The sequence below is a fragment of the Ipomoea nil genome, unplaced genomic scaffold, assembly GCF_001879475.1.
Source record: "Ipomoea nil cultivar Tokyo-kokei standard unplaced genomic scaffold, Asagao_1.1 scaffold3247, whole genome shotgun sequence".
In the NCBI taxonomy this organism is placed as follows: Eukaryota; Viridiplantae; Streptophyta; class Magnoliopsida; order Solanales; family Convolvulaceae; genus Ipomoea; species Ipomoea nil.
This window is the reverse complement of record NW_017619675.1, coordinates 1-23,729: the sequence shown is the minus strand read 5'-3', so window position 1 is coordinate 23,729 and position 23,729 is coordinate 1. Positions and strand designations below refer to the sequence as shown.

At 66.2% G+C, this 23,729-nt stretch overlaps 1 protein-coding gene across 1 annotated transcript; it reads left to right on the top strand.

Moving 5' to 3' along the window:
• Positions 1-683: 683 nt before the first annotated feature.
• LOC109169105 (hornerin-like) lies at positions 684-15,031 on the top strand (the record flags this gene model as incomplete). The annotated part of the gene is made up of 6 exons (XM_019317979.1): positions 684-1,405; positions 1,516-2,279; positions 3,487-4,037; positions 4,132-5,061; positions 6,157-12,919; positions 13,347-15,031. Coding segments are annotated over exons 1-6 (11,415 nt in total), but the record flags the coding sequence as incomplete, so codon positions are not given.
• Between the last annotated feature and the right edge of the window lie 8,698 nt (positions 15,032-23,729).

Here is a 23,729-nt window from a genome sequence, read left to right as displayed (position 1 = left end):
GGAGGGCAGGCCCACGCGCCAACGGAGGAGCAGGGGCCTGCGACTGCAAGCTCGGGCCGGCGGGGTAGGAAGAAGGGGAAGGGGGGGGAGAGGCCAAAGGGGGAGGGGAGAGCCCCAGGGGAGGGCAGAGGGCGAGGAGAGCGGAGCCCAGAGCCGGCGAAAGGTAGGGAAGGAGAAAAGAGAAAAACAGAGGAACAGGGGAGGAAAGAGAAGAAAGAGATAGAAGCCTGAAAAGCAAAGGGGGCGGGACGAAAAGGTACAAATGGGAAGAAGAAGGGAAGACGAGGACAGGGACGGCGCGAGACGCAAAGAAGAGAGCCCAGAAGAAGGGCGGGAAGAAAAGGAAGAGGGGAAGAAGGCCAGAAGGGGACGGGCGAGATGCAAGCGAGGGAGGAAGAAAGAAAGGAACAGCAAAGAGAGGGAAAGGGAAGCAAAGGGGACGTGACGTAAGGGAGAGATCGGGAGAGAGGAGGGAAAGAGCGCAAGGGTGAAAACGCACCAGCAATACAAGGGGTACTAGGCGGTGAAAAGGGAGAAGGCAAGGAAAGGAAGCGGCAAGGGAGGGCAGCACGGAGGGGAGCGGAGGTCAAGCAGCAAGTGAACAAGGGGAAGGGGTGAGAGGCGGAAGGGAGGAAGGGGGGCAGGAGGGCCAAGGTGAAGCAGAGGGAGATGCAGGCAAGGGAATGGGGCGAGGACGATGTGAAGGAAAGAGGGGAGAGGAGGGGGAAAGGCAGGGAAAGGGGGAGCCGGAGGAGGGGAGGAAGGCAGAGGGCGGCGATGAACAAGGGGGGGGGAGGCAGGCAGGAGGGGGGAAGCAGAGGAGATCAGGGATGGTGCAAGGGGTAGCACAAGGAGCGGGCGAGCAAGGCAAATGTGAAAGGGGGAGCAGGAGACAAGAAGGGGAAAGGGGGCAGGGAAGCAAGGGCACGGGGGGGCAGGGAGAGGGAAGGGCACGGGGGAAGCAAGGCCAAAGGAAGGGGGATGCCGGCAAGCGGGCCACGGGCGAGCCAAGGCAAGGAAGGGGAGCCGAGGGCAGAGAAAGGGAAGGGGGAGCGAGGGGCGAATCCAAGTGGAAAGGGGTGAGACCTAGGGGCAGAGAAATGGGAGAGAATGGGAAAGCGGGAGCCGAGGGCAGAGAAGGGAAAGAGGGGGAGAAGCGGGCAAAGGCGAAGCAAGCAAGGGGGGAGCCAAGGGGAAGGGAAAGGGACCAAGGGCAAGGGAGGAGGGGAGGCAAGGGGAGCAGAGGGGAAGGGAAAGGGGGAGCCAAGGCAAGGGGAGGAGGCGGAGGCCAAGGCAGAGGGGGCGACAAGGAAAAGAAGACAGGGGGAGCCAAGGGAAAGGGAGAGGAAAGGCAAAGAGAACGGGCTAAGGGCGAAAGGCACAGGGAGAAGGAAGGGGAGCACCAGTGAGGAGGGGGGAGCCCAGGGCAAGGTCAAAAGGCAAGGGCGGAGGGCAAGGACAAGGGAGAAAGGCAAAGGGGGGCCAAGGACAAGCCAAGGGAAAGGGGGGGGCAAGGACAAAGGAGAAAGGCAAAGGGGGGGGAAGGGCAAAGCCAGGGGGAAGGCGGAGAACACCCAGACGGGAGAAGGAAGAAGAGGAAGCAGAACGGACAGGGAAAAGAGGCGCACAAGGAAAAGACGAGGCGAACGAGGAGGGAGGAAAAGAAAGAGGAGGGGGAAGCCCAAAGAGACAAGGACCACGGCAGAGCGAAGCAGAGAAGCCAGGCGACACCAAAACGGAGACCCAGAGAGGGCCACGCAACGGGAAAACCAGAGGAAGAGCAGAGGAAGGGGGGGAGCGCAGGGACAGGGAGAGGAAACGCCAGCAAACGGCGAGCGGAGCGCGGGCGGACAGGGGGCAGAAGAGAAGAGAAGAGCGCGGACAAAAGAGACAAGAGGGCAAAAAGGAGAGCGGCGCGGGCCAACGGACAGAGGCGCAGACCAGCGAGAAAAGGAGGAAGAGAGGAAGACGGGAAGAAGAGGAAGAAACGAGAGCAAAGAGGAGCAGAAAGAGCGAAGCAGCAAGGAGCGAAGAGAGCAAGAAGCGAAAGAGCGAAAAGCGGCAAGGGGGAGAAAAAGAACGCAGAGAGCGGCAAGAGAAAAAGAGGCGGAGAGGGCGGAAACAGAGCAAAGCAGAGCAAAAAGAGCAAGGGCGGGACGGGAGAGAGGCAAAGAGAGAAAACACGCAGAGCGAGCAAGAGAAAGCAGGCCAGAGGGGGAGCGGCAGCAAAGAGACCGGCGCAGCAGGGAAGAGCAGCGACAGAGGCGCAGAAGGGGGAAGCAAGACAACACGGGGGGGGAGCAAAACAAGAGAAGGGAGGAAAGGAGCACGGAGCGGGGAAAGCCGGGAGGGGCACACGGAGCGGGGAGAGCCGAAGCAGCAGGGGCGGAGGCACGGGGCGGGAGGGGGGGGGCGGGGGGAGCAAAGCACCAGAGCACGGGAGACGGGGCGACCGGAGGGGGGAAGACGGGGGGAAAGGAACGCGGAGGCGGGAAAGCCGGGGAGAGGAGCGCGGCGACGGGAAACCCGAAGCAGCAGGGGGGGGCACGGGGCGGGAGGAGGGCGGGCGGGGGAGCAAAGCACGAGAGCACGGAAAGGCAGGGGAGCGGGGAACCAAGGAGGGGGAGAGAGAGGGAAGGGGCGCGGGGAGAAAAGAGCAAGGGGAGGAGGAGGAGGACACCACCGCGCGAACCACGAGAAGGGCGGGGGGCGGGACGGCGGGCGGGACAGACGCGCGGGACAGAGGCGCGCGCACGAAGAGAGACGGCGCACACAAGCGCACACACACGGGAGGGGAGGGAGGGCCGCGGGGCACCAGACGCGAACAAGCGAGGGAAGAGGGGGGGGAGCGCGGGCGGAGCAAGGGGGGGCGGGGCGAAAAAGGGGGAAAGGCGAGGCACCCCCCCCCCCCCCCCGCGAGACGGGCACCGACCGCGGGGGGGACCAACAAGGGGGAGCAGAGCCGGGAGCCGAGGGAGGCAGGGGGACCAACCGGGGGAGGAAACACGGGGCCCAACGGGGGAACGGGGGGACGGCGAGGCGGAGCCAGGCGACAAAGGGGGGGAAGGGGAGGAAGCGGGCAGAGCGCGCGGGAGGAGGAGGAAGAAAGAGGGAGCGCAAAAGCGAGGAGGCGCGCGGGAGAAAGGGAGGAGGGGAAAGGGCGGAGGCAGGGACACGGAGCGGCGGACACGAGGAAAGGGGGGAAGGGAGGGCCACGGGCCCGAGAGAAAGAGGAAAAGCAAGACGGCGGGGGAGAGCCCCGGAGGCGCCACAGGACGGACAAAAGCCAAAACCGGAAGGGACAGCGGACGAGAGAACGCGGAAGAAGCGGGACAAGAGGGCCAAGGAGAGGCGAGGCAAAGCCGGGGAGGAGACAAGAGGGCCGAAGAGCCGAAAGGGGGCCACGGCCAAAGAAAGAGGGGAAACGCGCAGCAAGAGGGGCGAAGGAGAGGAACAAGAAAAAGACAAGAAGCGCACAAGCGCCAGGAAGAAGGGCGAAGAGGGCAAAAGGCGCGCAAAGGAAAGGGGGGCAGACAGGGAAGCGCGAAGGAGCAAAGGGCGGGGAGAGAGGAGGGAGCGGGGCAAAAAGAGGAGCCAAAAAGAAAGGAAGCGCAAAAGCCGACGAGGCGGACCAGCGGCAGGGGAGAGGAAGGGGACGGCGAGGCGCGAGCACCGAGAGCGAAGAAGGGGGGCAACAGACAAAGGAGGGAGGGAGCGAAAAGCAGAGGAGGGCGAAAGGAAGGCCAAAGAGGAGGAGGGGCAGGAAGCGCGAAAGGCGGCGCGAAGGGCCGAACAACCGGCAACCGCCAGGGCAGGAGAAAAGAAGGGGGAGGGAGGACGGACGAACAAGGGGCGCGGGGGGCAAAAAGGGAGAAGGGGAGGCGAAAAGGAGACAACAAAAAGGCGGCGCGGGGAAAAGGCAGCGCGCGCAGAACACAAGAAGAAAAAGGCGAAGAAAAGAAGGAGGGGGCGACAAGGGCCGCAAACCCGGACAGGGGAAAAGAAAGGGCCGGAGCCGAGCGGGAGCAAGGAGCAAGGCAAAAAGGGGGAAGCGACGCCGAACAAAGCCGAAAGCAAAAGGGGCAAGCGCGACAAAAGAAAAGCGCGCGGGGCAACGAACCAAACGAAAAGGAGGAGGCGGAGGAGGCAGCAGCAAGCGAGGAAAGGGCAGAGGCGGAGGAGGAGACGGCGCGAAGAGGCAAGGCAAGGGAGGGGAGGACAAGGGAAGAGGGGCGGAGGGCGCGGGAAGCAGAGGAAGAAGAGGGAAGGCGAAGGCGGGCAAGGCGGGGAAGGCGCGGGGGCGCGGGAAGCGAGGGACAAGCGAAGGCGAGAAGGGCAAGAGAGGAGGCGCACGCAGCCGCAACGCAAGGAGCGCAAGAAGAGGCGAAGGCGGGAAAAAGAAGAAAGGAAGAAAAAAGGGCAAGAGGCGGGACGGGAAGGGAGGAAAGGGAAGAAGGAAAAGAGGCAGCGGCAAGAAGAGGGGAAAGCAAGAGAGGGGAGAGAACAGAAGCGGAGAGCGACGAGGGCGACGGGCACGAAGGCGGCGAAAAGGAGAGAGAAAAGGGGGAGCAGGCAAAAGCCAGCAGGAGAGAGAACCGGAAGGGGGAGGACGCCACAGGGGCGCAAACCCCGCAAAAGCGGACGAAGGCGACGACGACGGGAAAGAAGAAAGGGCAAGGGGGAAAAGGGGGAAAAGGCAGAAGAGCACGAGGAGACAAGGACGGGGCGAGCAAGCAAACGCAAAGGGGAAGGGGGAAAGGCCGAAACAAGGGAGACGACGGCAAAGCAACAAAAAGGCGACAAGCAAAGAGAGGCCAAAGAGGCAAGGGCAAAAAGAGGGCAGAGAAAAGAGGGAAGCGGGGCGAGAAAGAAAGGGGGGAGAGGGAGCCCACGCAAAAAGAGGGGGGGGCAAGAGAGGGAAGCGGGGAGAGACCAAAGCAACCAGGCGCGGCCCAGGGGCCAAAAGAGAAAAAGAAGGGGCAAAACCCGGCGCCAAAAAGAGGGGCGAAGGGAGGGAGGAGGAGCGGGGCGCGAAAGGGGGACAAAGCGCCGCAGCGGAAGGCAAGAAGAGCAAGGGGGGGGGGGGACCAAAAAGCACGAACAGGAAAGGACCCAAGCAAGGAGGGGGACCGAAAGGAAGGAAGCGGGGGGCAGGAGGGGGGGACAGCGAGAGGGGGGGCGCACGCCACAGGACGAGAAAGAAAGCAGAGCGAGGGAAGGGCAAAGAAAGCGAGGGACCAAAAGGGAGAGGCGGAGGAAAGCAAAAGGAGGGAAGGACAAAAGGAGGGGCACGAGCAAGAAAAAGGGGGGGAAGAGGGAAGAGGGGCGGGCGGGGAAGGAGGAAAAGGGAAGGGGGGAGCACGAGGCAAGGGGGGAGAAAGGCGAGCGGGGAGAAGGGGCGAAAGAGAAGGGCCGAAGCAAAAAGGAGCGCACAAAGGAGAGGGGGAGCGGGAAAACGGCGAAAGAACAGGGAGAGGGGGGAGGGGAGCACAAGCAAAGAGGCAGGGGGCGGAAGGGCCAGAAAGGCGAAGGAAGCGAAGGGGGAAGGGCACAGAAAGCGCAACCACGGAAACGGCAAGACCAGCAAGCAGCGGGCAAAGAAGAAGCGAGGAGAAGGCGGGCCAGAGAGGAGCGGCAAGAAGGACCAAGGGGGGGAGGCAGGCCAACGCGGAAAGCAAAGCAAAGCAGCAGGCAAAGCAAAGACACACGAGGCAACGGCAAGACCGCGAAGCGGACGACAGAGGGACGGAGGGGGACCGGGGGAGCCAAGAAGGGGAAGGGGGAAGAAAGAGACGCGCGGGGGGGGGAGGAGGGGGCCAGGGACACGGGGACCGGGGGCGCAAGAAGAAAAAGGAAGGGGAGCAAGGGCGACCGAAGCGGGGGAAGCAACGACAAAAGGAGAAAGAAGGGCAAAGAGCAAAAAGACGAACGGAGCGCGGAACCGAGGGCGGGAAGGGAGGGAGACAAGCGGGGGCAAGGCACAGGGAAGGGCGCAGCAAGGAGCGGCCGCAAGAACACCGCAACAAAACGGGGGGGCCGAAAGAAGAAACCGGACGCGCAAAGAAGCCGCACGAGGGAGGAGGAGGGCGGCCGGGCGCCCGAAACGAGAGGGGGCGGAAGCGAGCAACACGGCGGGGACACGCAAAAGCGAAGCAGGAGCCAGAAGCAGGACAAGAAGACGCCAGAGGAGCGAGAGAAAGGGAGAAAACCAAAGAGGGGGAGGGCAGAGGGGGGAGGCAAAGGGGGAGGCAGAGGAAGGAGAAAGGGCAGCGAAAAGCGGGGGAGGAGCGGGCAGAGGAAGGAAGGGGGCGAGGAGAGGCAGCGACCAGCAAGGCGGGCAGAGGGCGGAAGAAAAGAGCAAGGGGGGGGGAAGAAGCCAGACACGGGGGAGGGGAGGAAAAAGCACAGAGCAAAAAGGAGCGCGCGGGACGAAGAAAGGGCACAAAAGGGGAACAAGGGGCAGAGGGAGGGGGGGAGACGAAGGAGACGGGGGAAGAGGAGGGGGGGCAGGGAAGGGAGGAGGGGGAAAGGAAGGCGCGAGAAAAGCCCAGCCCGCAGCCAGAAGAAGGGGGAAAGGCGGGAAAGAAGAAGGGGGGAGGGAGGCCGCACGGGGGAAGGGAGAGGCAGGACAAGGGGGGGAGCCAAGGAAGGAGCAAAGGGCAGGGGAGGGGGGAAGCAAGGGCAAGACAAGGAAAGGGAGGAAAGGCGAACCAACACGGCCAAGGCACAACAAAGGGAGCCACCCAGGACCAGGCACCCAGGGCAACCAGAGGGAAGAGGGCGCAAAAAGCACCCGCCAGAAGGAAGGAGGGGAAGAGCCAGGAAGGCGGGAAAACAAGAGCAGCGACCAGGGAAGCAGGGGGCACGGGGGAGCGAGCGCAGAGGGAACCAAAAGAAAGGGACGAAGCGCGCAAGGAGCCGGAGGGGAGAAAGGCGAGGCAAGAGGAGCGCGAGCAAGGCAAAAGAAAGGAGGGGGGGAACGGGGCCAAGACCGGCCGAACCACAAGGGGGAGGAACCAAAGGGGGCGGCCGGAACAAAGCAAACGAAGAAGGCGGGAGGGGAGGAAGAAAGCAAGGCGCGGGGCAAAAGGAGACGCGCAAGAAGAAGGAAGAGAGGGGGAGGAAACCGGGGCACCGGGGGCCGACGGGAAGCAAGCAGAAGGGCCGAGCCGACGCCGCACACAAAGAGGGCACCGGGGAGCAAAGGGACGGGAAAAGCGCAGGCGGGAAGGGGCGACGCGAAGAAGAAGGGGAGGGCGAACAACCCCCAGGGGGGGAGGGAAAAGGCGAAGGGGAGAAAGGCGACAAACGGAAAAAGGCAGGGGAGGGGGGGAAACAAGCACCGAGAGCGGGGGAGGAGACGGGGGCAAGGGGCGGGAGAAGCGGGGGAGGCACCAAAGGCCGGGGGGACAAAACGCGAGGGAGAAGGCAAGAGGGGGAGCAGAGGGAGGAGGGCAAAGAGAGGGGGAGGAGAGGAGGGGGGAAGCACGAACAAGGCGGGGGGGAGAAAGGGGCGAAGCGGAGGCAGAAGAAAGGCGAAAGGAGCAGGAGGGGGGAAGGGAAGGACGGCGGGGGCGGACAAGGCAAACAACGGAAAGAAGGAGGAGGCAGCAAGCAAGCAAAGGACACCCGCGACGGGAGAAAGAAGGGGGGCCGGGAGGGAAAAGCAGCGAGCAAAAGGCCAAGGAGCACAGCAAGAAGGCGAGACAAAGAGGAAGAGGGAAAGGAGGGCGAGCAAACAAAAGAGAGAGGAAGGAGGGGGGCACGGCGAGAGCGGACGGCAAGCAGGCCGGACAGGGCGGAGGCGGGGGGAGGGGGGGCAAGAGGCCAAGCAAAGCCAAAAGAAAGCCACCGCACCGCAACAAAGAAGAGCAGACGAGAGCGGAAAGGCACAAGCAAGGGGGGAGGGGGGAGCCAAAAGGGACAGAGGGGACGCGAACGGGGGGGCAGAGGCGGAGGGGCAGGGGGCAAAAGAGACAGAAAAAGCACGGCCGGGACAGGCCAGGGCGGGGGGGGAAGGCGGGGGCGGGGGGCAGCAAAAAGCAAAAGGCCAGCGCAACGAGGACCGCCGAGGCCGAAGAGAGGGCGGCAGGAAGGGGGGGGCGCAAAGGGGGGGAGGAAGCAACAAGGGAAGGAGGACGGAGGGAAGGGGGAGGACGGGAGGAGGGAGGGGAGAAGACGAGGGCAAGCGCGAGCACGCACAAGCCGGGGCGGCACGCAAGAACCAAACAGAGCGACAGGCGACAGCAGGGAGAAGGGAGCACGGGGAAAAGAAAAAGCGGAAGAGCGAAGAGAGCCCGACGGAAAACCAAGGGGCGGAGAGGCGCACGAAGCCGGGAGGCGAAACGAGAGGGCGACCGGAAGGCACGAGGGGGAAGGAGCGAAAGGAGCGAAGGAGCACGGAACGGAAGCGCGCGAGGGAAAGGGAGACGGGGGCGCAAAAGAAGGGGGGACGGGGAGAAAGGGGGGAGGGGGGAGGCAGGGGGGAGGCGAAAGAGGGAGGGGAGAAAAGGGCAAGAGGGGGAGGAAGGGAGGGGGGAGGGGCAGGGGGAGGGAACGGGAGAGCAGAGGCCAGGCAAAGGAAGGGGAGAAAAGGGGCAAGGCGGGAGGGAGGGGAGAAGGGGGGAAAAGGGCAGGGGGAAGGGGGAAGCAGGGGGGAGGAGGGGGGCAGGGGGCGGGAAAGGAACGAACGGGGGGCAGGAACAAGGGGCGCGAAAAAGGAGGGACCAGGGGGAGGGGAAGAGAGAGGGGCGAGGGGCAAAGGGAGGGAAGGGGAGGGGAGGGGGGGCGGAGAGAGGCAGGAGAGGGAGAGAAGGGCGAGAAAAGGGGGAGAAAGCGAGAAAGGAGGGGGGGAGGGGCGAAAAGAGGGGGAAGCGGAGGAAGAGGGGGAGAGAAAGGGGGGCGAAGGAGAAAGGAGGAAGAGGGGGGAAGGGGGGAAGGGCCAAAGGAGAGGGAGGGGAAGGAGGAAGGCCGGGAGAGGGGGGAAGAGGGGGAGGGGGGAGGAAGGAGGGGGGGAGGAAGGGGGCGACGAACGAGAGGGGGAGGGGAGGAGAGGGGGGGACACGAGGGGAGAAGGAAAGCAGGAGAGAAAGGAGGAAAAGGAGAGGGGAAGGGGGCAGCAAACCGCCACCCAGAAACGCCGACCCGGGCGAAACCGCCACCCAACCGAAACCGCCCCCCAGAAGCCGCGCCGAAGCAAAGCGGGCCAAACAGAGGACCCGCGCGCGCGCAAAGCGACACCCCCAGCGCGCCGGGCAGAAAAGCGACGCGCGAAGCGAGCCCCACAAACAAAGCGCAAGGAGAGCAGAACCCAAAGCCGGCCGAAGGGGCGCGGCAAAGCGCCACCCGCGACACCGGACGGGCAGGGGGGAGGGCGAAAGAGGGGGGAGCAGGAAAGGCGCGGGGCGGCGCAGGAGGACAGGGGCGCGGGCCGCGGAACACGCGCGAGCAGAGGACGCAGCGACCCGAAACGCACCCAAGCGACACACCGCAACCAAAGGGGACAAGGGAGAAGGCGCAGCGCGCGCGCGGAAAGGCGAAAAACCCCGGCGAGGCAGCCGCCGCAGAGAAACCCCGCACGGAGAGCGCAAAAACGCGGGCAAGACCGGCAGAAGAGCAGAAAACGCGCGCGCAAAGGAGCGCGCCGCGAGCAAGCGAGCGGAGCAGCAGGGCCCAAGCGGGAAGAAAGCAAAGGGAGCCGAGGGCGGCCCGCGCGCAACAAGGGACGAAGGGGAGGGGGCGCAAGCCGGAGGGGGGCAGACGAGGGGCGACCAACAAGGACACGGCCGAGAAAAGGCGGCAAGCGGGAAAAGACGGGGGACGGGGGAGGGCGGCACCGACAACGACGGGGGAACCGGGGAAGAAGAGGGAGCCGAAGGGGAGCGACAGGCAGGCGGGGAAAAGGACGCGAGAAAAGCGAGAGGGGGAGGAGCAGAAGGGGCGAGCACGGAAGAGGACAGACACAAGGGCGGCAACGGGCCGGAAGCGCAGAGAAGGCCAGAAGCGCACAGCGAGGGGGGGCAAAAGGGGGGAACGGAGAGGCGGGGGCCGACGGCGCCAAGGGGCGCGGAGGGAGCCGCGCAGAAGAAGGGAGGGAAGGGGAAGAGGAGAGGGGGGGGACAGGAGGGACAAGAGGCGGGAACACAAACGGGGAAGGACGGAAGAGGGGACCGCGGCAACAGGGGGCCGGAGGGACGGAAGCAGGAAAGGAAGAAAAGGCAAAGGGGCAAAAGGGAGCGACAGGAAGAGGGGGAGGGGGGGCAGGCGGCCAAACCAAGGAAGAAACCGGCGGGAGGGGACCGAGGCGAGCAAAAGGGGGAGAGGGGCGCAGCAGGGGAGAACGGCGAAGGAAGAAGACAAGGCCAAGGAGAAAACACAAAAAGAGGGGAAGGGACAGAGCGCGCGGCAGAAAAGGCAGGCCGAAGGGGGGAAAAAGGGCAAGCCAGAGAAGAGGACAAGAAGGGGGGAGGGCGACAAGGGCAAAAACACCGCAGAGGGCCAGACCGAGAAACAGCAAAGCAAGCGCAACCGCAAGGAAGCAAAGGGGAGCAAGCAAGCGAGCAGGAAGAGAGCAAGAAGCCAGCAGGACGGCGAGGGCAGGGGGGCCGAGCAAAGAGGCCGAACCAAACGGGGGGCCGAAGGAGGGGAGGAGACGACAAGAAGGGAAGGGGCAGGAGGGGAGGGGCAAAGGGCGAAGGAGCGACAAAGAAGACGCGCGAGGCAAGCGGCAGCCGAAGGAAGGGCAGGACCGAGAGGGGGGACGCAGCGCGCAGGCAAGAGGAGCCGGAGCGGGGAAAGAAGGGAGAAGGGGGCAAACGGGGAGAGAAGGGAAACGGGAAAGAGAGCAGGCGGGCAGGGCAAAAAGCACCCCAGAGGGGAGACGGAGGGAAGAGGGGGCCGGGGAAGGGGGCGGAACGAACGGGAGGCGAGAGGCACGCAACAGGGAGGGAAAGCAAGGGGAGCACAGGAAGCGACACGAGAAGGCAGCCAGACAAAAAGGAAAAGCACCAAGAAAAGGAGGCAGGACGGCGCAAGACCGGGGAGCCGAACAAGAGAGACAGAAGGAAAGGGCACGGCAGGGAGCGCGACAAAGGGCAGGGGAGGACACACAGCAGGAGCCAGGGAACACAGCGCGGGGGGAGAAGGAAGGGGGGAGGAAAGAACGGAAGGGACGGCACGCAGGGAGGGACCAAGCAGAAGCACGGAAAAGCAGAGGGACAGACCGGGGAAAGGCCAGGAGGCGGCGGGAGGGAGAGCGGAGGGACCCCCACACCAAGGAAGGGGAAGCGGGAGGGCAAGGAACAACGGGGGGGAGCCAAGGAAGAACAAGGGGCAGAAGAAAGAAGAAGAGAGAGACCAGGGGAAGGGGCAGGAGAAGGGGCGACGGAGAGGAGACGGCAAAGCACAGAGGAGGGAGCCAGGGGAGGGCCGGGACACCAGACCGAGGCGACCAGGCCGACCAGGGACCCGGGGCGAGAAAAGGAAGAGGAGGGGCAGACAACGACACGAGAACAGAAGGCGGAGAAGAAGAAAGGGGGGAGCGCAAGCAAGAAGCCGAAGCACCGGAAGAAGAAGGGAGGCAACGGAGGGAGACAGGGGGCGCACAGAGCCGAAGAGAAGGCCAGGCGGAGCCCCGCAAAACGGGGGGCAGAGGAAGGAGCAAGAAGGAGGGCAGAGGGGCAGCCGGAGGGGCCAAAGGGGCCGAAGCCAGGGAGGGGGGGGGCAAACAAGGGGAGAAAAAGGGGGGGAACAAAACCAAAAGCGAGAACAACAACACACGGAGACACGAGGCAAGCGGAAGGAAGGAAGGGAGCAGCAAAAGAGGGGGAAGACGCCAGAGGGACAAAGCAGAAAGAAGGGGAAAGGAGAAGGGACAAAAGGCGGACGGGAAGGGAGGCAGCGCAGGAAGAAGGAACGGGAAGCAGCGGAAAAGAGGACACAACGAACGGCACGGGAGACAAGAGCAAAGCAAGGCAAGACCAAGAAAGCCGAAGCAACAAACGGGAAGCGGAACGCGCAGGGACAACAAACAAGCGGGACAACGGGCAAACCGGGGCCAGGGAAACACACAACAGGGGGGAAACGGGGAAGGCAAACCAAGACCGAGAGGGGAAGACCCGGGCAGGGGGGGGGAGAACGCCAAAAGGGGGGAAGAAAGGCGCAGGCACGGGGCGGGGCAACAACAAGAAGGGAGGCGGGGAAGCCAACAACAGCCAGGAAGGGCGACGCAAGGGAGAGGCCGAAGCCGCGGACAAGCCGCACAAGGACCAGCGCAGAGGGGGGGGCGCAGGGCGCGAAGCCGAGGCGGGGGACGAGGACAGCGAAAGGGGGCGGAACAGCGGGGCGGGGGGAAGGCGCGAAGGGGACCGCCACGCAGACAACAAGAGGGACGAAGGAAAAGCGACCAAGCAGGAGCAAGAAAGGGCCGGCAGCCGAGCAAGCCCAAGGGAGCGCGGAGAAGAAGAAAGAAGAAGAAGGCAAAAGGAAAAGAACCGAGAGGGGGGAGGAACGAAGAGAGGGCACCGGAAAGAGGGGCAGGAAGCGGGGAGAAGAAAGAAGCGGCGAAGAAGGGGGCGGAGGGGGGGAAAACGGAGGGCGGCCGGGCAACAAGAGCAAAGAAGCGGGGGACAGGACAGGGCCGGACAGCGGACAAAGAAAGGGCAGAAGGCAAAGGGCAAAGAGGAGGGCGGCAAGCGCAGAGAACAGGGCAAGGAAAGGGGGAAGAAAGACGGGGGGGGAAGAAACCCAGAAGGGAAGCGGAAAAGGCGCGGAAGCGGAGAGGCGCGAGGGGCGAACCGCGGGGGCGGGGGGCGCGAGAAAGGCGAAAGAGAGCAAGAAGAAGGGCCCAGGGGCGAGGGGGAGGCGGGAAGGGAGGGGGGAAGGGAAGGAGACGGGCGGGAAGGAAAAGACAAGAAAGAGGGCAAACGCACGACAAAAGGAAAAAGGGAGGAGGAGCAAAAGAAAAAGAAGGCAAGAGGCGGGGAGGAGCGGGGCGAAAAAGGGAAGGCACAAGGGGCGGGGAGGGGGGCGAGAAAACCAGGGGGAAACGCAGCGGGGCGGGGGCAAAGAAAAGGGAGCAAAAAGAGGAGGGGGCAAAGACGGAAAGCCAAGGACGGAGGAGAGGGGGGGCAGGAGCAAAAGGGGGGAAAGGGGGAGGAAGAAAGGGGAAGGGGGGGAGAGGCCAAAGGGGAGGGGGAGAGCCCCCAAGGGGAGGGCAGAGGGCGAGGAGAGGCGGAGACCAGGAGCGGGAAAGGAGGGAAGGAGGAAAAGAGAAAAACAGAGGAAGAGGGAGGAAAAGAGAAGAAGAAGAGAGAAAGCCGAAAAGCAAGAAGGGGGCGGGAGAAAAGGACAAAGGGAAGAAGAAGAGGAAGGAGAGAAGAGGCACGGCAAGGCGACGCAAAGAAGAGAGCCAGAAGAAGGGGCGGGAAGAAAAGGAAGAGGGGAAGAAGGCAGGAAAGGGACGGGGAGAGCAAGCAGCGAGGGAAAGAAAGAAGGACAGCAAAGAGGAGGGGAGAGGGAAGCAAAAGGGGACGGACGAAGGGGAGGAGGCGGGAGAGAGGAGGCGAAAGGGCGCAAGGGCGAAAACGCACCAGCAACAAGGGGACAAGGGAAAAGGGAGAAGGCAAAGGAAAGGAAGCGGAGGGAGGGGGCGCGAGGGGAGCGGGGCGCAGGACAAGGGGAAGGGGAAGCAAGGGCACGGGGGGGCAAGGGAGAGGCAAGGGCACGGGGGAGCCGAAGGCAAGAAGGGAAAGGGGGAGCCGAGGGCAGAGAAAGGAAAGGGGGAGCAAGGGCAAGGAAGCAAGGGAAAGGGGGAGCGAGGGCAGAAGCAAGGGAAGGGGAGCAAGGGAGGAAGGGAAGGGCAAGGCAGAAGAGGGGAGCCAAGGGAGAAGGGAAAGGGGAGCAAGGGAGGGGAGAGGCAAGGCAAAGGGGGAGCCAAGGGAGCAAGGGAGAAGGGAAGGGGAGCAAGGCAAGGGAGGGGGAGGAGGGGAGGCAAGGCAAAGGGGGGACCGAGGCAAAGAAGACAGGGAGAGCAAAGGGAAGGGAGAGGAAAGGCAAGACAGGAGAAGGCGGGGAGCCAAGGGCGAAGGCAAAGGCAACAAGGCAAAGGGGAAGCAAGGGAAAGCACCAGGAGAGGGGGGAGCCAAGGGCAAGGCAAAGGCAAGGGGGAGCCAAGGACAAGGGAGAAAGGCAAAGGGGGGGCCAAGGACAAGCCAAGGGAAAGGGGGGGGCAAGGACAAAGGAGAAAGGCAAAGGGGGGGGAAGGGCAAAGCCAGGGGGAAGGCGGAGAACACCCAGACGGGAGAAGGAAGAAGAGGAAGCAGAACGGACAGGGAAAAGAGGCGCACAAGGAAAAAGACGAGGCGAACGAGGAGGGGAGGAAAGAAAGAGAGGGGGAAAGCCCAAAGAGACAAGGACCACGGCAGAGCGAAGCAGAGAAGCCAGGCGACACCAAAACGGAGACCCAGAGAGGGCCACGCAACGGGAAAACCAGAGGAAGAGCAGAGGAAGGGGGGGAGCGCAGGGACAGGGAGAGGAAGACGCCAGCAACGGCGAGCGGAGCGCGGGCGGACAGGGGGCCAGAAGAGAAGAGAAGAGCGCGGACAAAAGAGACAAGAGGGCAAAAAGGAGAGCGGCGCGGGCCAACGGACAGAGGCGCAGGACCAGCGAGAAAAGGAGGAAGAGAGGAAGACGGGAAGAGCAGGAAGAACGACGAACAAGAGAGCAGAAAAGGCGAAGCAGCAAGGAGCGAAGAGAGCAAGAAGCGGAAAGAGCAGAGAGCAAAAGGCAGACAGAGCAGACCAAAAGCGGCAAGGGAGGGAGAAAGAAAAAGAACGCAGAGAGCGGCAAAGAGAAAAGAGGCGGAGAGGGCGGAAACAGAGCAAAAGCAGAGCAAAAGAGCAAGGGCGGGACGGGAGAGAGGCAAAGAGAGAAAACACGCAGAGCGAGCAAGAGAAAGCAGGCCAGAGGGGGAGCGGCAGCAAAGAGACCGGCGCAGCAGGGAAGAGCAGCGACAGAGGCGCAGAAGGGGGAAGCAAGACAACACGGGGGGGGAGCAAAACAAGAGAAGGGAGGAAAGGAGCACGGAGCGGGGAAAGCCGGGAGGGGCACACGGAGCGGGGAGAGCCGAAGCAGCAGGGGCGGAGGCACGGGGCGGGAGGGGGGGGGCGGGGGGAGCAAAGCACCAGAGCACGGGAGACGGGGCGACCGGAGGGGGGAAGACGGGGGGAAAGGAACGCGGAGGCGGGAAAGCCGGGGAGAGGAGCGCGGCGACGGGAAACCCGAAGCAGCAGGGGGGGGCACGGGGCGGGAGGAGGGCGGGCGGGGGGAGCAAAGCACGAGAGCACGGAAAGGCAGGGGAGCGGGGAACCAAGGAGGGGGAGAGAGAGGGAAGGGCGCGGGGAGAAAGAGCAAGGGGAGGAGGAGGAGGACACCACCGCGCGAACCACGAGAAGGGGCGGGGGGCGGGACGGCGGGCGGGACGGACCGCGCGGGACAGAGGCGCGCGACACGAGAGAGACGGCGCACACAAGCGCACACACACGGGAGGGGGAGGGAGGGCCGCGGGGCACCAGACGCGAACAAGCGAGGGAAGAGGGGGGGGGAGCGCGGGCGGAGCAAGGGGGGGCGGGGCGAAAAAGGGGGAAAGGCGAGGCACCCCCCCCCCCCCCCGCGAGACGGGCACCGGACCGCGGGGGGGACAATCAGGGTGGTGCGGCGGAACGACGTGGGGGGGACCCGGGGGAGAAGCAGGCCGAGTTGGGGTAGGGCAAATGCTGAGCCGGGGGGGGGGGGGACGGCGGAATCGGGGAGGAGAAACTGGGGGAGGCAGCGGGGGGGGGGGCGACTGCCGGAGCCAGGCCGGGAGGAGGAGGGTGCAGAGCGGCGGGTGCGTGGAGCCGTTGGAGTGATGCCGGGTGGGGGTGGGGAGGGCGGGGGGGGGCGGACGGGATTGTCACGAGGAGGGGGAGGCGAACACCGAGGCACCAAGGGAGGGCAGGTGGGCTCTGGGGGGGCCAGGACGGATGAGGGGGGGACCGGTGGGGGCTAGTGGGCTACGGAGGGGGGGAGATGACGTGGGGGCGGGCGAGCGCTAGCAGGGGGGGGGGAACGAGTACCTCGCGGGGGACGAGAAAGGGGGGGGCGGGGGGGGGGGGCGGGGGGGGGGGAACAACGCGGCCCAGGAGGGAAACAGGGGGGCGAAGTCAAGGACAGGTGGGCGGCTGAGGGAAAGGGGGGTGTAACGAGAGGAAGGGGGGGGAGCTCAGAAGCGGGATCGGCGGCAGAAGGCAAGGAGAGGATACGCGGGGAGGGGGGAGGCATTAGGGGGGGGGATGCCGGGGGGGGGAGGGGGGGGGAGGGGGGGCACAATCAAGGGGCGGGGCGGGGCGGAGGGGGGCAAGGACCGGTAGGTGAGGGGGGACGGGCGTAGGAACGGGGGAGGAGAGGGCAAGGAGATCCAGGTGAGAGGCATGGAGAGTCGGAGGGGGGCGTGGGAGGCGGGGGGGGGCCGGGGGGGCCGGGAGGGGGGAGGGGGGGACGATGGACGCGGTGGGGACGGAGGAGATGGAGGCCGGGGCGAAAGGCGGGTACAAAACGGAGAGCGGGCGAGGGAGGATGGGGCACGTGGAGGGGGAGGACCTGGCAGTAGGCGCGACCGGGCGGCTGGCGGCCCAGGGAGAGGGCGGCAGGGGAGCTGGAGCGAGGGGGGCGCGGTGGGAGGGCGGGAGTTGGGATGGCCGCCGGAGAGGGTGGGCCGTGGGAGCCAAGGGAGGACGTGGACGCGGGGAGGGGGGGGGAGAGGGGAAAGGCCAGAGGGGCCGAGGCTGGGCACCCGGGGCGGGGAGCCGTGCAGAGCACCGAGAGGGAGGGGAGTAGAGGGCCGCGGGCAGCGGCCGGGGGGGAGGGGGGGGGGGAGATGAGCGGCAGGTAAGGCGGAAATAGAGGGGAGGGGGGGGGGGACAGCGTGCGAGCGCCATAAAGACAACAGAAAGGAATGGGCACAATGCAGCAGGGGGACCCGGGAGGCAAACAACGAGAAGCAAAAGATAACATACAAAACGAAATGGGAATACCGGGGTTTGGCGCCAAGAGCGCCACCGGGAAGTGCAGGGGCGAGAGGGGGACGGGCTAGGCAGCCTGCGGCGAAAGGGGGGGCGGGATGGCCGGAGGCTGACCCAAGGACACGGGCCGGAGGTCCCACCAGGGGGTAATGCGGTGGCGAGGGCGCGTGGAGAACCATCCGTAAGCAAGCAGGGGCGGGGGGCAAGGGGGAAGGGTGCAGCAACAGGGCTCGCCAGGAGCCTGAAAGAGGAGCGGGGCCCGGCCCCACGGCAAAGAGGCACAACCAAGGAGCGAAAAAGGGGATGCGGAGAGCAACGACATCCGGCGTCAAGCGGGTGCCACAGCAAGACAGAAATGCAACCGGGACAATGAGGGGGCGACCGGGACAAGCACGGTGGCAACACACGCCGGAGAACGGGGGGCCGCGGCGAATGCGCACAATAAGGGGCGGTGGAGGACGAGACAAGGAAAGGCAATCGGCGCAGATAGAGGGACTGGACAGGAGGGGGACGGAGGCCGCCCTAAAGCGGCGAAGGCAGCCGGAATAAACGCAAGCGCAGACACGACATGGCACTGAAAACCACCTAAGCAGCGGCTGGCGGGGAGCCCTGTGGGTGGAGAGCCGTGGGCCGGGGAAGCCAAGTGCTGAGGGGAGCAGAGGCGCGAGCAGAGTCAAAGCCGCAGGAACCTGCCAGGCGCGGGGGGGAGGAGAGGGGGGCAGCAGAAGAGGGGCCAGGGAGAGGCACGGGCATAGGAGAGCAAACCGGAGCGGCCGGGGGGGGAGCGGGGAACGGGCAAGGGCGGGGGCCGGCCGAGGGCCTGGCCGAGGGCACAAGAGGGGGCGGGCGGGCGGTCGGCGCAAGAGGGGACAAGTAGGGAAGCGGGGGGGGGGACGGACGGGGGGATGGGCCAGGGCAGCGGGCGGGGCCGGGCAGGGCCGGCACAACTGGCACTGACAGGCAGCGGGGGGGGGGGGCGGGGGACGTGCCATAGGGGCCAGCCGGCGGGCTGAAGCAACCAGAAAGGGGAGAAGGGGGCAAGGAAGCGGTAGATGCGGGGGGCACCTGCGGCGAGCGCGGGCCGAGCGCGGGGGGAGTGGCGGGGGAGGAGCCGGGAGCGCCGCGGGAAATCCAAGATGGACCGGAGGAACCGGGGGCCAGCGGGGACGGCACGGCGAGGATCACCAGCGCGCCGGGGGAGTGCCGGTGTTGGCGAGAGAAAGGACGGGGGGGCCCGGGGACGGGAAGTGGGGAAAAGGGACAAGGGCGCGGGGAACACCCAGAGGGGTCACGAGAGTGGGAAAACGGAGAAAAGAAAGGGAAAGCGCGGGGACAAGCCCAAAAAGAAGACAAGAGGTAGGGGGGCGAGGCCACACCGGAGCGAGAGAACGCAGGGGCACAGGCGAACGAACGAAGAGCCGCAAAAGAGGAAAGGCAGAAGCAGGGCACGCAGGCCGAAAGGGAAACGAGCGACGGCGACGCGCCAAGCGCGAGCGCGCGCCAGGGACGACGCGGCGGGGCCGGAAAGCCAAAGAGAGCGGGGCAGCGAGAGAGGCGGGGAACCCACGCCAACGCGGGGAAAGACAAGACAGAGAGAGAGAGAGAGAGAGAGACGAAAACCAGGGGGAAGCAGGAAGAGAGAGCCGACGAGACGCGAGCGGGGAAAACAGGGAAGGACGCGACAGAGAGAGGCGAGACACAAGCAACAGGGAGACCAAGCAGAGACAGGCACAACAGGCAAGACAGAGAAAGCGGAGCACAAGGAAGAAGCAGAACCCAACAGAAACAAGCCCCAGCAGAAAGCCCAGAGGCACAGCCCCAAGAGACGCAGAAGCACAACGCAGCCAGAGCGCAGCACAGAGCACACGGGGGGGCGCCACAGGACCAAGCGCAGGCCCAGACAGGAGGGGCAGCGCAGAGAGCGCGGACACGGCCCCGCAGCACCCGGCCCCGGAGCGCAACACGGAGGGGGCGAGCGCAACCGACCGAGGAACCGCAGCGCAGCAGAAGGGGGAGCGCAACCAAACAGGGGACCGCAGCCCAAGAGGAGGGCAGCGGACCGCAGCCAGGAAAGAGGAACCGCCAGCGCAGGGAGAAACGGGGGAGCGCAACCAAACGGGGGGACCGCAGCCCAGAGAGAGGGAAAGCGGACCGCAGCCAGCGGCGGAACCAGCCAGGCGCAGGAAGAACCAAGCCGGAGCGCAACCGAAGGGGGGGAGCAGGCACACAGAACACAGAGCAAGCACAGGCAACCCACAGGAACACAGGGGGAAGGGGGAGAAAACGGAGAACAAAACCGAGGCGGGAGCCGGCACAGACGAAGAAGAGCCGAAGGGGGCAGACGGCGGCACCGAGGGCAACGGGAGACCAAGGCAACGAGCAGGCAAGAGAGAAGACGCAGACAACCGACGAACGGGACCCGAAAGAGCAAACGAGACAGAGGCACGAGAGACGGAGGCCGGGGGGACACCACGGGGGAGCGGGGAAACAGCAAACGGGGAAGCCGAAGCCCGAAGGGGGGGAGGGCCAGCGGGGAGCCGGGGGGGGGGGGGCACCCGCCGGCGGCCCGCGGGCACGGGCCGGGCAGCGGGGCCGGCGGGCAGCGGCCCGCCCGCCGGCGGCCCGCGGCCGGACGGCCAGGGGCCGCGGGGAGGGGGCGGGGCCCCGACCCCCACCGACCCCCACGGACGCGGGAGCACCAAAAACGCCCCGGGAACCGGGGGGAACCCGAAACCAGGCGGAGACACGGGACAACGCAAGGACGAACAACACGGAGACAAGGAACGGAGCAAAAGCAGAGAAACAGACGGCACAGAACCGAGCAGGCGGGGCGAAACAGAAGCAACACCCAAACAGGCGAAGGCCCACCCAAGAGACCAAGAAGAAGACCAGACGAGGCACGAGACAACCGAGGGGGCGAAGCACGGGGAAAGCAACAAGAACACAAGGCAGCGGCGAAGAGCAAGAGGCGGGAAGAAGAAGCACAGAACAGCAAGAACAGCCAGACAAGAGCAAGAACACAGAGAAGCAGCAAGAACGCCAGAGAAGCAGCAAGAACACCAGAAGGAGCAAGAACGCGCCAGCAGCAAGAGCACCCAGGGAAGCAGCCAGCAAGCAGCAAGAAGAAGAGCACAAAGCAGCAAGACACAAGAAGAGGGGGAAAGCCGAAGGGGGAAGCAGAGCGAGGAAAAGAGGGGGGGGAGACAGGGGGACCGCGGAGCCGGAAGGAAGGCCGGGGCGAGGAAGGGGCGGGCGGGAAGCGGGCGGCGGGCGGGAGGGCGCGAAGGGGAAGGCGGGGAGCGCGGGGGGGGGGGGAGGGAGGGGGGGGGGGGGGGCGAGGGGCCGCGGAAGGCCCCGAGGGAGAGAGGGAGGAGGCCGAGGAGGAACGAAGAGGAGAGGCGGGCGAAGGCGAGGCCGGGGGGACGAAGGAGGGGGGGAGGGAGAAGGGCCCAGGGACGAGGGGGGGCCGGGCCGAAGGAAGGAGGGGAGGGAAGGCGGGCGGGGGGGAAGGGGGAAAGGAGGAAGGGGGGGAGGGAGCGGAACACGGGGGGGGACACGCGCCCCCCCGGACGAGGGGCGGCGGCCCCGAAGCCCGGGGGGGAAGCCAGGCGGGCACCCCGAGGCAGCCCGCAGCGGGGCCGCCGGGGGAGGAAGGGGGCCCCACGGGGGGCCGGAGCGGGGGGAGACGGGAGGCGGGGGGGGGGGGAGAGAAGGGGGGGGGCGACCGCGGGCGCCGGCGCCGGAGCGGGAGGCCCCGCGAGGGCCCAAGGGGGCCGCGAGGGCGGCCACCCGCGGAGCGAGGGCGCGGGGCGGACGGAGCAAGGGAGGAGAACCCGGCCGCCAGGAGGGGGGGGGCCGGGGAGCGGGGCGAGGAGGCGGGCAGGGAGGGAGCCCGCGGGGGCGCCCGGGGGGCCCGCCGGAGCGGGGGGCACGACGGGGGGGGGCGGCAGCCGCCGCCGGGGCCGCAGGGCCCGCCAGGAGGCCGCAAGCGGGCAGGGCCGCGGGGAGCGGCGGGGGGAGAGGGCGAAGGGGGCGACCAAACGGGGGCCGAGAGAAGAGGAGAGACCGGACCGGGCGCGACCAGCCCGGGGGAACAGGGGAGGGGGCGCAACCCAGGCAACGGCCCGGAGAGAGGAGCGGAGGCCGAGAGAAGAGGGAGAGACCGGACCGGGCGCGACCAGCCGGGGAACAGCCGGAGGGGGCGCAGCCCACCCGACGGCCCGGAGAGCCCGGGAGCGCAACCAAAGCGGGGGAACAGGCACACAGAACACAGAGCAAGCACAGGCAACCCACAGGAACACAGGGGAAGGGGGAGAAAACGGAGAACAAAACCGAGGCGGGAGCCGGCACAGACGAAGAAGAGGCCGAAGGGGCAGACGGCGGGCACGAGGGCAACGGGAGACCAAGGCAACGAGCAGGCAAGAGAGAAGACGCAGACGACCGACGAACGGACCCGAAAAGCAAACGAGACAGAGGCACGAGAGACGGAGGCCGGGGGGACACCACGGGGGGCGGGGAACAGCAAACGGGGAAGCCGGGCCCAAGGGGGGGAACCAGCGGGGAGCCGGGGGGGGGGGCCACCGCCGGCGGGACGGGCCGGCAGCGGGGGGCCCGGCGGGCAGCGGCCCGCGGGGCCGGAGCGCCCGGGGGCCGCGGGGAGGGGGCGGGGCCCCGACCCCCACGGACGCGGGGCACCAAAAACGCCCCGGGAACCGGGGGGGAACCCGAAACCAGGCGGAGACACGGGCAAACGCAAGGGAGAACACACGGAGACAAGGAACGGAGCAAAAGCAAGAAACAACGGCACAGAACCGAGCAGGCGGGGCGAAACAGAAGAAACACCCAAGCAGGCGAAAGCCCACCCAAGAGACCAAGAAGAAGACCAGACGAAGGCCACGAGAGAACCGAGGGGGCGAAGAGGGGAAAGCAACAAGAACACAAGGCAGCGGCAAAAGCAAGAGGCGGGAGGAGAGCAGAGAACAGCAGAACAGCAGAGAACAGGAAGAACAGCAAGAACACCAGAGAAGCAGCAAGAACGGCAGAGAAGCAGCAAGAACACCAGAAGGAGCAAGAACCGCAGCAGCAAGAGCACCCAGGGAAGCAGCCCCAAGCAGCAAGAAGAAGAGCACAAGCAGCAAGACACAAGAAGAGGGGGGAAAGCCGAAGAGGGGGAAGCAGAGCGAGGAAAAGAGGGGGGGGGAGACAGGGGGGACCGCGGAGCCGGAAGGAAGGCCGGGGCGAGGAAGGGGCGGGCGGGAAGCGGGCGGGCGGCGGGAGGGCGGCGAAGGAGGCGGGGAGCGCGGGGGGGGGGGGGAGGGAGGGGGGGGGGGGCGAGGGGCGCGGAAGGCCCCGAGGGAGAGAGGCGGGTAGAGCAGGAGGAGGCGGGAGGGAGGAGACGAAGAGGAGGGGGGGACGAGGGACGATTGGCGGGGGGACGAGAAGGAGGGGGGGTAGGGAGAATGGGCCCACGGGGGACAGAGGGATGGGCCGGCCGAGATGAAGGAGGGGGAGAGGAATGCGGGTGGGGGGGAAGGGAGGTAAAGAGGGAAGGGAGCGGACGGGGCGGACACGGAGGGGGACGGCAACACAAGGCGGGCAAGCCCTCGACGGAGGAGACACCACACACGAGCATTCAACATGCAAAACTAGCACGCAGGAGCAAACGGGTACAAAAGAGGGCCAAGAACCACAAGGAGTGAACAGCATCCAACGAAGCACAAGGGGGGAGCAGAAGCACGAGTCAAGACACCAAGGCTGACGGGGAGGCCGAAGCAGCGGGGAGACAGACGAATACAGCAGAAAGATGCACAAAAGCGCCAAGAGTGCAACAACGGTGAGGGCAATAAGAACATACCAAGAAGAAGGGCGAGCACGGGGGGACAAAGCCCGGCAAAGCCAAACAGCGGCCTCCGCCGGCGGAACCACGGGGGGGCGGCACCGCGAGGCGACACGTACACCGCCAAAAGGGCAGCAGGTGAGCGTAAAAAGCGTGTGCGAGGCCAGAAGGGCAAGGCAAAGGACCCTCAAAGCTGCCACAAACAAAGAGAATGACGCGGGACCGAGGAAGAGACGCAGAAAAGGCGGGCAAGGAACCGAAAGAGCAAGCGCTAAAAAAGGCAGCAGCACAAGATGCAGGCAGCAAGCACGGCAACACAGGAAGAAGGGCAATGGAGAAAGCCAAGAAGCGATGAGGGAGCAAGGTGAATAAGAGCCGGGTGGGGGAGCAGGTGGGACCGCGTGGGAGACAAGACACCGGCGGCAACCGCAAAGGGCAAAGACAAAAGCGTCTGCGAGAGAACCGAATCACGTTCACCACCCGAGAGCGGCACACCAACCCCAAAACCCAACAACGGGGATAAGGGGGGGGGGGGAAAGAGGCGGAGAAAAGAGGGGAGGGGAAAGAAAGGGAGGGAAGGAGGAGCGGACCGAGGCCGAGCCGGGGGGGGGGAGAAAGGGGGAGCGGGGGGGAAGACGAGGCCAAAAGCGGAGGAAAGGAGGCCCGGTGGGGGCGGCGAGACAAAGCGATGGAAGGCGGGGAGAGAAAGAGGGGGCGAGGGAAGGGGGAAGAACGTGGGCGGAGCATGGAAGGATAGCAGAGGGGCGGGGCAGAGCGGAACAGGAGCACCGCGCGGGAGGTGAAAAGACCATAGGGACCCGGACGAAGGTGGC